This window comes from Eptatretus burgeri, chromosome 4 (genome assembly GCF_056783735.1).
Source record: "Eptatretus burgeri isolate ZD-2024b chromosome 4, Ebu_testis_v1, whole genome shotgun sequence".
NCBI classification, from domain to species: Eukaryota; Metazoa; Chordata; class Myxini; order Myxiniformes; family Myxinidae; genus Eptatretus; species Eptatretus burgeri.
Window position 1 is genome coordinate 63217649 of NC_140964.1, and position 15690 is coordinate 63233338.

At 41.9% G+C, this 15690-nt stretch overlaps 1 protein-coding gene across 18 annotated transcripts in view; it reads left to right on the forward strand.

Moving 5' to 3' along the window:
* The window catches only part of LOC147028201 (supervillin-like), a 196012-nt gene that overhangs the window by 140283 nt on the left and 40039 nt on the right, over nucleotides 1–15690 (forward strand). For 16 of the 18 annotated variants that reach the window (XR_015057460.1, XM_085878374.1, XM_085878372.1 and 13 more), the window contains 6 exons: nucleotides 1606–1704; nucleotides 1854–1990; nucleotides 2153–2300; nucleotides 2453–2616; nucleotides 12531–12691; nucleotides 13769–13913. Coding sequence is in view for 17 of the 18 variants with exons in the window: in XM_085878374.1 (XP_085734500.1) it covers nucleotides 1606–1704; nucleotides 1854–1990; nucleotides 2153–2300; nucleotides 2453–2616; nucleotides 12531–12691; nucleotides 13769–13913 (854 nt within the window). In the remaining variant the exon portion in view is untranslated. The remainder of the gene's footprint in view (nucleotides 1–1605; nucleotides 1705–1853; nucleotides 1991–2152; nucleotides 2301–2452; nucleotides 2617–12530; nucleotides 12692–13768; nucleotides 13914–15690) is intronic. The other 2 variants (XM_085878367.1, XM_085878371.1) reach the window with 1 other exon arrangement.

The following is a 15690-nucleotide window of genomic DNA, read 5'->3' on the forward strand; positions in this document are numbered from 1 at the left end:
GCGTCACATATTCGTGTAGCTACTGAAGAGCTGTGCGTGCCGGCGATCGGAAGAGGCCGCTCCAGACGAGCTTTCAGTTTGTTGATGCCCTGCAGTGTCGAGGTTGAGGAGATGGTGAATGAGCGACAAGGATAAGGAGATGATGCTAATGCTATATGTCTGTAAAAGTGGTAAAAAAAATTTTTTTGAGTTTGTGATGTTATCATCCTTTAATTTTCTTCACTCTGACTTATTTTGTCATGTAGTAGGTTTAACAGACTGGTGACCCCATGGGGGTTTTAAAATACCTGAACCTTTCCTTGGTGTAAATCAGATAACGTTCTTGAACTCAATGCCGCTAATAATTTTTTTCCCTATTGCACAGAGGTTTGAACTTTGGGATATATTTTGTACCAAAACCACTGGGACAGTGCACACAAGGCCTCCAAACCTGCATGTGGCATATTCTTTTTCCCAGAATGCAAAGAACATCATGTGCTTTATCAAGTTGTCTTAGCATGACATTTTGGACAGAGCTGCACTACCAGCTCTGGTCGAACACCACGAGGAGCTCCTTTATATCTAACAGCGTGACAAGCACACCTTGACAGACTGCTCTGTGAGTAATATTGGTTCAGGGACATGAACATTGAAATCCAGGAGTGGAGTTTCAAAAGCCCAGAACTAAACCCGATGACACCACTCTGGGACATGTTGGAAGGTCATCTGGCAGCCGGAGTCGATCCACCACTGAACTTGCACTTCCTCCGAAGGGAAACGACACTTTCTCGCCACAGTCGATAACATGTCTACCAACATTTGATACCGAGTATTGTGATTGTGAGATCCGATTAGAATTCAAATAAACGGTTGTGAATTAATGTCCTTGCATGTCTCCTTCCTGTCCCAATACTTTCACTAATACAATGTGTGTGTATATATATATATATATATATATATATATATATATATATATATATATATATATATATATATATATATATATATATATATATATATATATATATATATATATATATATATATATATATGTGTGTGTTTCGCATCTGTCCCGTCCATAAAATGCTTAGCGTGCTGTGTCATGGTTATGTTATGAAACGCACTAACACCGATCCTTTGAGCTCCACACATAATACATATCTGTTTAATCTGTCTCAAACTAATAATGGATCCAACCAAAAATCAGGAAAATAAATCCCAGGAGCCTCAAAGTTCCATTAATTTGCTTCGTGTAAGTGAACTGATGGAGGAAGTCAAATATCTCACAGCCGCATAAAATAGTGGGACAAATGGTACTTGATCAGCTTTGATAAATTGATTTTCTACACATTTATTTGGTGTCATAGGAATCCAAGGTTAATGTGTATTGAGGGCTCATTAAACAGAAAAATAATGAAATAATCAATATTTGGGTTTACTAACCCTTTATTTACCTTTAGTGAGTCAGGTAGCTAAAGGGTTGGTAAATGAAGGGAAGGAAAAGTGGTGCCAACAACACTGACATCGGTTGTAGAGTTCTATCACTTATTGATTGGCAGTGTTTTTATTTATACAGCTCACATTTTCCCAGAATAATGATCTTTTTTTTATTTCATCATCGGGCAGGCCTTCGTGCTGCTGAGATTCAATGCTCTTCGGAGACAGTCAGCCCTCGTGCCAAAAACCGACAAACGTTCCAGCCACTGATGCTCATACAAGTCAAAGGTATGGCAACAAAGCTAACCCTAACAATACCTGCAGAAGAATATTCCAATAACCCAAAATTATGAATGGATAATTAAAAATCTCAAGTATTTTTTATTCATTTGTAGAAGATACACCTCCCATCCACTTTTTCTCAATTTTTCGTGCAGGGCGGAAGCATGTGCAGGTACGTGTCGTAGAGCCGTACGTGCACTCAGTTGGCCCTGGTATGTGTGCCGTCCTTGTCACTGCACAGAGCTGCTTCCTGTGGCTAGGCCACGAAGCCAACACAAGTGAAAAGATAAAGGTATGTGGTAAGCAGGTTGTGGTAGTAATTGGATCTGGTACAGGTGTTTCTTGACCAGAAATCGTGGGCTCAGGTGAATTTTCTCACATAGGGTATGAGAGTATCCATATAGATTCTTGTGTGTGGAATTGCTATCGAATGAACATTTCCATATTTGGACAGGCCACCAAGTTGGCTGCACAGATCCAGCATGGGCAGGAGCTGGGCTGCAAAGCCTCTGTTGTTACAGTTCTCGAGGAACGGAACATCTACTCTGGTGATGAGGCGGCTACCTTTTGGACGCTACTCGGAACCCAACATCACACAGGTAGTGAGTGCGGTTCCATCAAACAAATGTCTGTCATTTGATAAAAACAGGAACTAACATGGAGTGATGGAATAGCTGCTGGTTCACAAGTCGGGTTTATCACTGTTGCACAAAGAACTGAAAATTTTCCTGATGGACTTATCCCTCACTCACAGCCCCCCCTTGTAGTCCAGAAAAGTCAACCCCATGCAATGAGGAATCTTACGAACATGACATCATTGCGACCAACTGCCTGTTTCGCTTACAAGGACAATGCCTTGTCCCTGATGACAAGTTTTGGGGAAAGGCCCCTCCACATGCCATTTTGCAAACCTGTGCTGTAAGTTCCACACATGATTTCCTTTACCCCCAAAACACCTCACTTATCCTTTTGTATAGTTGTGGTGGCGGGATCATTCCGGTGAATTTGAATCTGATTCCAAAAATTCCAACAATGCCTGCAGTGCCTGCATTTTCGAGGGTTTTTAGGTTTCTAGCATATTTTAAACAAGCAAACACCACCCGTTGCTTTGCTGACAAGAATACTGAGAGGGGGAGAGAGAGAAAGAGGGGGGAGAGAGAGAAAGAGGGGGGAGAGAGAGGGGAGTGAGAGGAGGGAGGGGAGCGAGGATGGGTGTGGGAGTAAGGGTGGGGTGGGGGGAGAGTGAGGAGGGATAAGAGTGAGGGAGTAGCGAGGAGGAGTGGAGTAGCTCGGAAGGGGGTGGAGAGCGACGCCACACCACACGTCACTATACACTCCAGGAGGAGGGTGGTCGGAGAGAGAGGAGGGAGGAGTAGAGAGGGAGGGAGGAGGAGGGGGTAGCTAGGAAGGAGGTGGAGAGCGACGCCACACCACATGTCACTATACACTCCAGGAGGAGGGTGGTCGGAGAGAGAGGAGGGAGGAGTGGAGAGGGAGGGAAGGGGAGAGAGAGCAGTGAAGGGAGCGAGGAAAGGGGTGAGCAAAGAAGCATGGGAAGGGGAGAGCAAGAAAGGTGGGAGGGCAGAGTGAGCAAAGATAATGTTATGTTATTCTTTATGATCACATATATATATATGTATGTATATATGTATGTATGTATATGTATATATATATATATATATATATATATATATATATATATATATATATATATATATATATATATATATATATATATATATATATATATATATAACTGTGTGTGTGTGTCCTCCATAACTCCAAAACCATGAAACTTAGCAGCCTGAAGCTTTGCTTGCATATGAAGGGAACTCCATTAGTGAAAATTGGGTGTTTGAGTCGATTAATAGACCCCTTTTTAAGATAATTAACGGCTTTATTTATTTATATCCTTTAACAGGCGCATCCTCGGACACCTCACTCTCGATGGGGTCTTAGGGTGGGTGCATCTTGGGTTACCTGGCTGGAGATTTACTTCACCATTTTGTTCGGCCTGCTCAACAATGCCTTGACTTGGAACAGGCCGCAATGGTTTATAAACTAAAAGTGCTCAAAATGTTTCTTTGCACTTTCCTCATTCATATCATCGAAAGCCTCATCCACATACCCACGAATCGCTGGATACAGGCCCGTTGCTAGGGGGGGGGCATTTGGGTGCAATGCCCCCCCATGGCGCATCTGGTGCCCCCCCCCCACTTGTACGCCACCCATTTATGCCCTGTTGCACCCTGTGAACAACTTAGTGTTTAAGGACGAGCGCCCACTGTGAACTTGCTGTTTAAGAGTTCACCTGTGTGAACTAAAACCCTTATTCCAGATGTTCAGTGTGGTGAATAATAAGGCCTTCTTGGATAAACTGTTCTTTAATAATATCCTTCTTTGATCCTTCTTTGTATAACAGTCAAGAGATAAGTGTGCGCTTCCCAGCGCATCTCCAAAAGCAATAGGCAAGACAATACAGTCCAAGAACACAAGATAAAAGATAATAACGCAAGCACCAACACCAGCAACCAAGACCTCGTGTCGAATGTCGATATTGTGGGTGGTTATATATATCGTGGATCATTTAGTTTTAAGGAATAGCCAATCGGCGTCTTCGATATGGAGACCCTATTGAGCAGGTTACCTGATTGGTTGTAAGTTAGGTATAAATGTAATATAGTCATAATATGATAATATGATTAAGGAAAAGACATAAATTTACATTATTAAAGATGAAGTGCACGTGCACCACTTGACCTTCACAACTCGTCAACCCTCCATCTTACAAAAGTAATTTTATCATAAAAATTAAAAATATGTGTTTGCAATCATGCTTACATTTGAAATTATGCAGATAAAACCTGTTTTTGATGGATGCATCATTTAATAAATAAAACCGTCAACCGTCAAATCTTGCGACTCGTGAGAGTAGTGACGAGAGTCGCGAGATTAGTGACGCGAGTCACGAGCGACGAATCACAGAGCACGAGCTCGCAGCAGGAGGAAAAGACGTGGATGATGGATATACGAAAATGGCTCAGAAAAGGAAAAAATGCAAGCGACGAAAATGAAGAAGATGATGAAAGACATGTTGTGGGAGGAGGAGGAGAACGAGGAGGAAAAGACGATCATGTCGATGAAATACCGACAGAAGCTACAGCGGTACCCTGGCCATCTGTTGCAGAACAAGAGTCGCTCGTTTGTGTCCTCGTGGTACCAGACTAATGAATGGCTGGAATACAGTGTGTAGACAGATGCAGAATTCTGCTATCCATGTAGGAAGTTTAACACCGCACGTGGCCCAGTGGACTCTACTTTCACAGTGCGAGGCTACCGGAATTGGAAACATGCCATTGAGAAAGACAGGGGGTTTCACAAACACGCAACTTCAAAGGAACATTTAACTTGTGTTTTGAGGTGGAAGGAGAACGAGAGGCGCATCGATTGTGGTAAGGAGGTTTCCACACTCCTCAATGCTGACCAGCTAAATAGAAACCGGTACAATGTGTCTGCTCTTATAGATGTTGTGGGATTTCTCACCGAAAATCAGATACCTTTTAGAGGGAGCCTTGATAATTTTGAGGATATGTCAGACGAGCACAGTGGGCTCTTCCTCTCGCTTTTAAACTACACACTCAAAAAAGACACCGAGCTGGCCGAAATAATAAAGCATATCCCACGAAACGCAAGCTATACTAGTCCAGAAATGCAGAATGAACTGATCTGCACATTGAGTAATGTTGTGACGGATGCCATCGTGGAAGAAGTAGGCACATCATGGTTTACTATCAAGGTGGATGGGACGAGGGACCCCACTGAATGTGAGAACATATCAATCATCATTCGCGTTATATCAGCATCAAATGAAGCAACAGAGCGTCTACTCACAATAGCTACAGCCGACGCTGGAGATGAAAAACATTGACAGACCTAATAATTGCGGAGCTGATAAAAACAGGACTTGACACGTCAAAAATATTAAGTCAGGTGTACGACGGGGCTTCGGTAATGGCTGGGAAGCACGGTGGGGTGCAAAAGTTGTTGCAAGAGATATTGGAAAGAGAAATCCCCTATGTGCACTGCTTAAATCACCAACTCCATCTGGTAGTTATCCACGCACTGGCAGCAGAGAAAGCTGTCACTGATTTCCTCGAGATTTGTTGTTGCCTGTACAAATTCTTCAGAAAGCCCACTGTTGCTGCACAGTGTAAAGGTGAGCGGTTAAAACGACTTCTTGATCAAAGGTGGACGGAACATTTAGCCACCGTGTCTGTGATCATAGGATCTTTTAAGGATATCACATCCTTACTGTCGGAGATTGATGCAGAGCACGCCGACAGTGCAGAGATGAGGATGGAGACTATTGGGCTTTTGCAGGAAGTCTCTGGGCCTGCCTTCATGTTCATTGCTATCTTTGTACAAAAACTGCTGATGTTGTTAGATGGCCCTAATAAACTCTTTCAGGCAGAAGACATGGACTTGCCAACAGGGTTGGAACTGGTGGCGAGTACTACAGAGTGCGTGAAGAAACTCCGCTCTGAGGATGAGTTCACTGATCTGTGGAACAAGGCCAACGATGCTCGCACTTCTACACCTGCACCACCAAAACGGAGACGCACAATGCATAAGAACTTGGAACAGTTTGTAGTTTTGAAGACTACAGGACAAAACAACGACAATGACAAGACGGAACTGCAGAGGGTTTTTTTACAGCGCAATTGACACTGTGCTTGGAGAGATCGCTCAGCGCTTCAGTGAGCGCAACACACAACTCGCCCGTTCACTCGCTGCCTTGAATCCTGAAAATGGCACGTTTTTGGATCCCCACTTGCTCCAGCACATTATGACATTAACAAAGTCAACCATCAGTGAAACAGAGTGTGTGGTTGCAAAGCAGTTTATTCGCTCACAGACAGAAAAGCAGCCAAAGGAGAGATGGACAACACAAAAACTCCTCTCAACATACCACAAAACGCTGGAAGCCATGCCAAGTGTAGTGACTGCTATGAGACTTGGACTAACATTTGGTGCGTCCACTGCCATGTGTGAAAACTCATTCTCAACATTGAGGAATGTCTCAACTGACCATCGACGGTCCATGCGCCATGCACGCAAGGTACAACTGGTACAGCTGGCCTTCGAGAGAGACCTCACACGTAAATGACTGAATGAATGGAAGGAGAAGGTCCTCAGAAGATTCCACACCGAAACACGTCGCCTGCAGCTCTTCTGACAGCAAGTACAGCGGTATAAAAACTATACGAGGAGTTCAGATTGTGTGTGTGACTGCTGGTGATGCGTGTGTGGTTGTGGTTGCAGTGTGGTTGTGGTCAGCACCTGCCGTGGTCGGCTGCTTTGTACTTCTGATGTTTAAGTTAAATGTTGTGTTTGGTGCTTTGCATATCCCATATCTAGTGCTTTGTGGATAACCTTACCTCTGTGTAATTGACTGCTTTAAATGCGGACCTTGTGGTATCTTCAGGCTGGTCATATTCGCTGTTGATAGTTTAACGTGATGATCGCAGATCATAGCCTACTGTATCTTATTTGAAAGTGCACTGGTGCCAACCTCCCCCGTTTAGTCATTGTATCTCTGGTATATTAATTTTCTAATGCCAATTCTGCACAACACCTTGTATAAGTGCACCTGAATTGGTGCCAATTGTCTAATCATTGAATATTTGCATTGTGAATGTGCCAGTTTGTTGCGGCTCTCCTGCATTCGAATAATTTTAGGCCAAAAACATCAGAACATATTAAATTTAGCTGAGATCAATTTGGTTAGTATGCGACGGCAATCTCATTATAGATGTGTCAATGCTGCATGAATACAATAGTATACCGGGTTATCAAAAATATTAAATATAATAATTGTGCCCCCCCCCATCCAGTTCATATGCCCCCCTTAATACTGAGCCCTGGCTAGGGGCCTGGCTGGATACATTGCTTTTGTAAGTGCTGGAGTTTTCAAATTAAGAGCTTGGAGCAATTTCATACATTATGATGCGATTTTCCTATGATCTACTCTCAGGGACCCACACAGATGCATTCCTGGAAAACATTGTTTAAATCAAACTTCAAAATCTCATTTACTTTTAAAATGTATTGAAGGGGGAAGATGCATTCCTGACAGAAAAAAAAAATTGAGTGAAAAATTTTCAGTTGCTTTACTCACCCTAATTCATAACTTTTACTCACCATAATCCTCCCGTTATGTTAATCGTTTTTTCTTTTAATTTCATCTTCTATTGATTTTGCCTTACAAAAGCCACTATCACACCTTGACGATTTAGCCAGCGTATGCCGATTTATGAAAAATTAGTCTAAAACGCTGGCACACGTCGAATACGTTATGGGTACGTTTTGTATACGTTAAGAGCACGCTGAAAAACACTGCCATACGTCGTAGTACGCTGGCTTTAAACGTTGTACTTTTGGGTTGTCCTCAAATTTTTGCATGCTTGAAATTTTACGACGTATGCTGGCGTATGACTTACACGTTCCGCTACGCTGGCCATAAGTTGTAGGCACATTATGCGATCGTTGACACATGTTACTTGTAAGTTACTCATAAGTCAAAACACGTCGAGGTAATGTTTAGTGTACCCGAAACTTATTTCTAACCTGAGTAACGTTTTGTAAGCACGCTACACGAAGGTTATTCACACTTCGCAACACGTTACTTGAAAGTTCCTCATACGTCGAAACGCGTCAAAGTAATGTTTAGGGTACCCGTGACTTATTTATAACCTATGAGTAACGTGCTTGGGAATTATTTGTAAAGCATGTCCGACGCACAAATACGTATGTAGACATATTTGACGTCTTCAGGACGATCACAGAACTTACTGAACGCGTTTCTAACTTACAGATACCGTATAATGGCGTATTGGCAGCGATTAGGGGAATTGGTATATAAAAAGGGGCTTCGCAGGAACAACCCGTATTTTTTTTTAGACTTCGTTAAACTATTGTTGGGCATAGGTTGTGAACGCCGACAACATGCTAAGCATTTGTTGGTATAAGTTATCTATAAGACAGCGAAACGTTCTGTGCCCATTACTAACATGTTATGCATACGACCAACTCGTTATGAATACGACCAAAACTTAAAAAAAAAACCTCAAAACTTCAGCGTACGCCAACGTTTTACATACATTTTTATATGTTGCCATTGCTGGCTAAAACGTCAAGGTGTGACAGCGCCTTAACTCCGGATATTCTCCAGGGAGAACTCAGCCATGGCCGCCTTCACGGCGATCCCTCCATCCCCATAAAATACAACTCTGGACGTTTATAAGCATTACAGCTGAAATGTGGTAAGCTCCAAAATCTTACCTGGACCGAATTTCAATATTTAAACTGTGGAATTGAACAAGTCAAAGGGTGGGGTGGGGTTTAGTTTCTAGTTTAGCAGCAGTTCTGACTGCTATAAAAAAGCATTCATTTGTCCAATTTGCATCACTGTTTGATGCTCCAGACGTTTCCAGTCATCTCCGGACTGTATTTTGTGTGACCTAGTCAGCCATTCCTTATCAACCATTTCATTGGAGTGCTTGCTTGAGTGCTTAATAGTGGTGGGCAGACTGATTCCAAAGTAATGTACTCAATTCCAACCATGGAATCGAAAAGAATCAAGAAGTGAACCAGAATTAACGTCAATTCCGAGTAATTCCAACTTCACAGAAAGAAGCATTTTTGGGGAGGGAATCTTTTTTCATTCCTATTGGGTATGTTCCAGTTACACATGGCCCGGTAATGTATTAATTGAAAAGGAGCATGCCTCTGGGGCATCCCGTTTGCCATGTAGCCACAAAAGCAAGTCACTTGCAAACTAAACATGCCCCGAGGGCTATCATTCAAAAGGTCCAGAAGTGCAGTTTGGAACTATTTTGGGAAGGTTAAAGAAGACAGTCTGAAAGTTGCATGCTCTTATTGTTCATTAGACCTTGCTCATCACTGTAATACATCTAATACATGAAAAATATTTGAAACCCAAACACCAGAGAGAGTACGTATTTGTGACACTTGAGAATGTGGATTCAAAGAAACCAAAATCTGCAACAGCAACAAGTTCCCTTTTGCAATTGACGATTGAAAGCATTTTCACCCCAATAACTCCCCGTTACACTGCCTTCCCCTCCCCTCACACTGCCTTCCCTTCCCCTCACACTGCTTTCCTTCTCCGACTGTCATGCTGGCCTTCCCCTCCTCATGCTGCCTTCCTTTCTCACACCACTCCTCCCTCCCTCCAATGCAGTCTCCTCCTTCCTCACTTCCTTCCTCCTCACTCTTCCCTCCCTCCTCCAGCCCAACCCTTCTCTCCCTCCTCCTCTCTCTCTCACCTCCTTACTACCTCTCCCCTCTCACTGGCTCCTTACACTCTCCCCTCCACCCTCTTTCTCCCCCACCCCTCCTCTCTTTCTCCCTTCTCCATTCCCCCTCTCTTAGTATTCCCATCAGTGAAGTGACAAGTGGTATTTGCCAGTTATCAATAACAATGCCAGATATAATTTCAAGTAATTAAAGGACTTGAATGTGACATGGTTGCTGCAGGCCAAACGACCTTTTCCTGTGTCTATCTCATTGTATGGTCCTGTATATCTGTATGTGTATATATATATATATATATATATATATATATATATATATATATATATATATATATATATATATATATATATATATATATACATATTGTTGTGGCCACGGGTACCGAGACACCAGCTTGTCACTCAGGGGTATTAATCCCCGGTTGTCCTCGATAGAGCTGGACCTGGGGCCACCGCTCACAATTAACGTTGTGGTACGGTGAGTTGTTTTAAAACCATGAACGCCACTCGGTCAACCACGAGTTCCAGTGTCTACCGTCTAATTATTCCATTGAACTAGATGTCACGTGGTTACCTGAGCGGGGAGCGTGCCCTCGGTAAAGCACCAATATTATCTCGATTAGATTTTAATTAGGGCTGCCGAGTATTTTAACTGCTGGTGCGTGCCGACGATTTTTGGTCAAATCTATGGTAATTACCTCCGAGTCTATCTCGGTTTGAACAATTCGAGACCAATGAAGGAAAGGACAAACATGGACAGGTTGGAAATCGACAAATAATTCATTAATAATAAAATAAATAAATAAAAAGAACTTTTTATTTGCTGAGGTAAATAAAGAATGAATTTCAAAGCAAAATCAATCAAAATGCCAGGAAAGAGACAAAGAGCAGATGCTTATTGGGGGTTGACTTACTTACAGATAAATGCAGACAAAGGAACCCAGCAGATCATTCAGGGGGAGGGGAGGGAAAGAATCGTCTTGCTCATCAGAAAGTCGTCCGTGAAGCGAAAACGTCCTGAAAATGCGTGCGTGCGTGTCACGTCCGTCGCCAGCACCCAGCTTTGCCGTGCACCCTCTCACGGGGCAGCCTTGAACGCCAGTTGAAGTCTGGAGGGCACCGAGATCGTCCGTCACGTGTTTCGACCCTGGTGTTGTTGGTAACCGACCCGTGCCTCACTTGTTGGCGGCGCTGCTAACACCCACACGCGCACCACACGCTCGCTTGCCGAAGCACTGGGAAGGACAAATTGTCTCTTCGGCGCTGGTCAGAAACCCGCTTCTTGGTCGCTTCTCTCGCCCTTTGCATTTTCCTCTCTCCTTTCGCTTTTTCTTTTCACCTTTCGCTTTTTCTCCTCACGCTTTTCTCTCCTCACACTTTTATCTCCTCACACTTTTCTCTGGTCACGCTTTTCTCTCCTCTTTTCTCTGGTCATGCTTTTCTCTGGTCATGCTTTTCTCTCCTCTTTTCTCCTCACACTTTTCTCTCCTCACACTTTTCTCTGGTCACGCTTTTCTCTCCTCACACTTTTCTCTGGTCACGTTTTTCTCTCCTCACACTTTTCTCTGGTCACGCTTTTCTCTCCTCTTTTCTCTCCTCTTTTCTCTTCAAGCTTTTCTCTTCACACTTTTTCTCTCCTCACGCTTTTTGTCTCCTCACGCTTTTCTCTCAGACCGTACCTATCGCTCGTTTTTATATCTCTGGGCCGTCTCCGCGGGGTGCCGTCCGCCCCAAGCTCACCCCGCCCCACTGGCACACGGTTACCATGACGACCCGTGCGCTCCCAAAAAAGGCGGGCGTCGGAGCTCACGAAAGATTGCTGCTGAGGAAGAATGGGGGGCGGGCTTCAGAGCTTGTGAAAGAAATGTGTGTGAACGTGTCTGTCGTAAAGAAAAAAGCTTCCCATAAGAGAGGGGATCTGTCCTATACCCTTCTCAACGCATCACATTTAAGATCCCATTAGACATGGGGATGGGGCTAATCTGAACATGCATTTAAGGAAATAACTATCTGAGGACCTGGATGTGTGGATGCATTCATCAGACCGGATTCTAAAATCCGTAACTATATATATATATATATATATATATATATATATATATATATATATATATATATATATATATATATATGTATATATGTATATATATATATATATATATATATATATATATATATATATATATATATATATATATATATATATATATATATATATATATATATATATATATGTATATATGTATATATATATATATATATATATATATATATATATATATATATATATATATATATATATTCACTCTATGATGTGATGCATTTTTTAATGAAAGGAAGTGTCAAATATTGGAGGCATTCATGGAGCATTAATCTCATTCTGTTTGTTGCATTAATCTTTGCATTCATCCCTGTGGAATGTTTGGATGCCATGTTTGTTCTTCCATCAGGTGAATCTTGGTGACTCTGCTTGATCTGCATGTTTTTCTCTGCCAGGTGCTGGTCTTTGACTTCGGTACTGAGATTTACACTTGGATTGGAGAAGGTGTTGGACCGAAGTCACGCCGCCTGGCCGGTCTACTTGCACAGCAGCTCTGGATTGGACCCTATGATTACTCAACGTGCCGCATTAACCCTCTTGGTCCATGGGCCACACGGTCTGTCTTGTGCAATAGTCATCTCTCTGTTTATTGTGACTTTCGGACTCATTTATATACTTACTGACTTGTTTAATTTTTTCCTCCGTTTCATTTTCGTTCTCTTTATTTACTTTTAATTTTCTTTTCTTCTCCTCATATATCTCCTTCATCTAGCTCTTCTTTTCCTCTGTTTTTTATTCTTCTTCTTCATTTCTAATCAAACATCATGAAATTCAAAAATTGAGAGTTGCGAGAGCTGATCATAATCAACATTTTTCACTTCACATCATTATGCACTTAAAATGCCAATTAAACATCAAATGCCACTTTCCAAGTTATGTATATGAAGGTGGTTATGTCTTGTCCATGATTGGTTTAAACACAGCACCATCCATCACTGATGTGTTTGAGCCAATGCTGGAAAGCACACAAAGGGTTAACCGAACATGTTGGTGAATGCATGTTGGACTGAGATTCAATACTGAATTCAACCCGCTGGTTGATTCATTATTGAGGCGTGGTTGTCCCACCGATGCAGTGGAGAGAGAGTGCCCCCTGCATGTGAGTATTCGGGTCGGAATTTGTAATTTGTTCAGGGTGCTGGTGATAGCTCACCTACTCTTCACGAAGCATACCGTGGGATCTTTAACATCCACCAACTAATACCAGCGGATGGTACACACAGTTTAACATCCATGTGAAGGACAGCACTCATATTGATGAATCACCCTGCCTGTGAAACACCAGGATGACAGTTTATAGCTGGGTCAGCATTCAAACCCAGGCTAGACAGCTCGGAGGTGAGTGGGCCTACATCTAGGCTACTCTGCCAACACATTGAAGTTACTTTTACTGCTTAATGGTGCTTTTGTTTCCCCACATATGGATGTAAATTTGAAATGCAGTATTAATGTTCATCTGCTCTAGTAATTATCATCTTTAATTCTCTCTGTAGTTTTGCTCTTCTTCCTCTGTTCCCAGTAGTTCTCTTTCTCTTCATATTTCATACGATTTTTCTTGTAATGCTTTGAAGCTCTGCTTGTTTTACAGCCTGAGTGCAACATGAATCAGTGCATCTCACTATCTCGATGGCAGGCGTGGGAATGGCCGACCAGACTGGGCTGTGTATAGCCAGATCGACCAGGGCCGAGAGCTGCTGCTTTTTCGAGAGAAGTTTCTGGACTGGCCAGGAGTACAGCAGGAAGTCCTATCAAAAGAACTCATTGAGGAAGAGGAGGAGGTGAGACACAAAAAATGCTTATTGACATGATCAATTCAATGTTATTCACATTGGTGATTTTGCTAACTTATTCGAGCAAATGAACATGATAATTCAGATTATTATTAGTAGTAGTAGTGGTATTATTTGTATTATTATTACTTGTCAGAATAATTTGATGTAAGCAGGTAACCTTGAAGCTTGGAAACTCTACTCTTATCTGCTTGGTTCTGTTTTCGTTTTTCGTGTTCTTTGTTTGTTTCAACAATGTCTAACACTCATGGAGGACATTGTACATGTATCACATGCAGGATGAGGACATCAGTAAACAAGAGGCAAGTTGACAGAGAATGTGGGATTTGGACCTTGTACCCCATCATCAGGGCTGTCTGCTCAAACTGGGACAATATACAGGCCAAATAATTCAACTTCTGGGGTTTTCTGATTGGATTTAAATGTTTGTTAGGTGTTGTTCGAAAACGGGGCACGACATCAAGCAAAACATCCTTCATCGGGGAAGTTATACTGGTATTGGTTGTCCTATCTAGAGTGTATACAGTGCTCCCTCACCTATCGCGGTTAATGCGTTATAGACCCACCCACGATAGGTGAAAATCTGCGAAGTAGAAACCACATATTAATTTAATTATTTAAATATATTTAAACACATTTTAAACGTATTTTAAACCATTATACAGCATCCACACACTCTTATTAACCTTCCCCACACACATTTAATCATTTATTTTAAATAAAAATTAAAACATTTTCATCGGAAATGCGACTTCATGGGGCTGCAAAGCCTAAGACTAAAAATTATTTTTAAAATACTATATTGTACTATAACATATAAAAAAACATATTATGGGTACTGACCTATGAAGATATGATGATGATGATAGCTGTGCAGTACTGATGATGATGAAGATGACGATGATGAGATGAATGTAGTACTGCACAGCCAAGAAGAGTGTAGTGATGTAGTGAAAGAAACCCACGATGTAGTGAAGCCGCGAAAAGTGAACCGCAATATAGCGAGGGAGCACTGTATATGAAACCTTGTATGATATACTTAACTAGAATACTCCTTTGGACCACATTTCATCCCCCTTTTCAGTTGTGCATAAAATTTAACACTATGGCTCTTTAGGGTCTTTCCTTGTCCTAAATGACGACAGCCAACCTCGCCACTGGGTTATCAATATTATGTTGACATGTTTTACGAAGCTACCTATATAAAACAGTGTGTATTTGTCTGTCCTCCTTCATAAGGATGATTTTTGTGGGGTTTTTAAGGACAATCTTTTAACATGTCTTTGTGTTCAATCCGGTCTATTTTTGAGGATTAAAAAACTCGAAAAACATTTTCCATAAAAGAGTAATTACGTCTCTTCTATTGGAATTGTAGACGGTGGCTTTGCAAACCGAGCCTCAAGGGTGGTATACAGAAACGTTTTATTTTAAATAGCAATAAATACAAGGCAAGTGGAGGTGAAATTCGCCACACGTGATGTGCAATGCGCACAGAGTAAAATGAGTGTTCATTTACATCCGTAGGATGTCTCATAAATGAAGAAGATATTAGCACACCTGGCGCTAGGCCGAGGCTTCAGACTTTGGCATGCTCACGAGGCTGTACCGTCAAAACGAAACGTCCCAGATGATAAAGAAAGAAAATAGTGTCATATTTTTACATGTAATGTTTTAATTAAAATCTTCCAGTTTCCTTTAAAATTTTGAATGAAATAATTCCAACCCATCATTTTTGACGGGCTTTTATACTAGTCAGTAATATTGA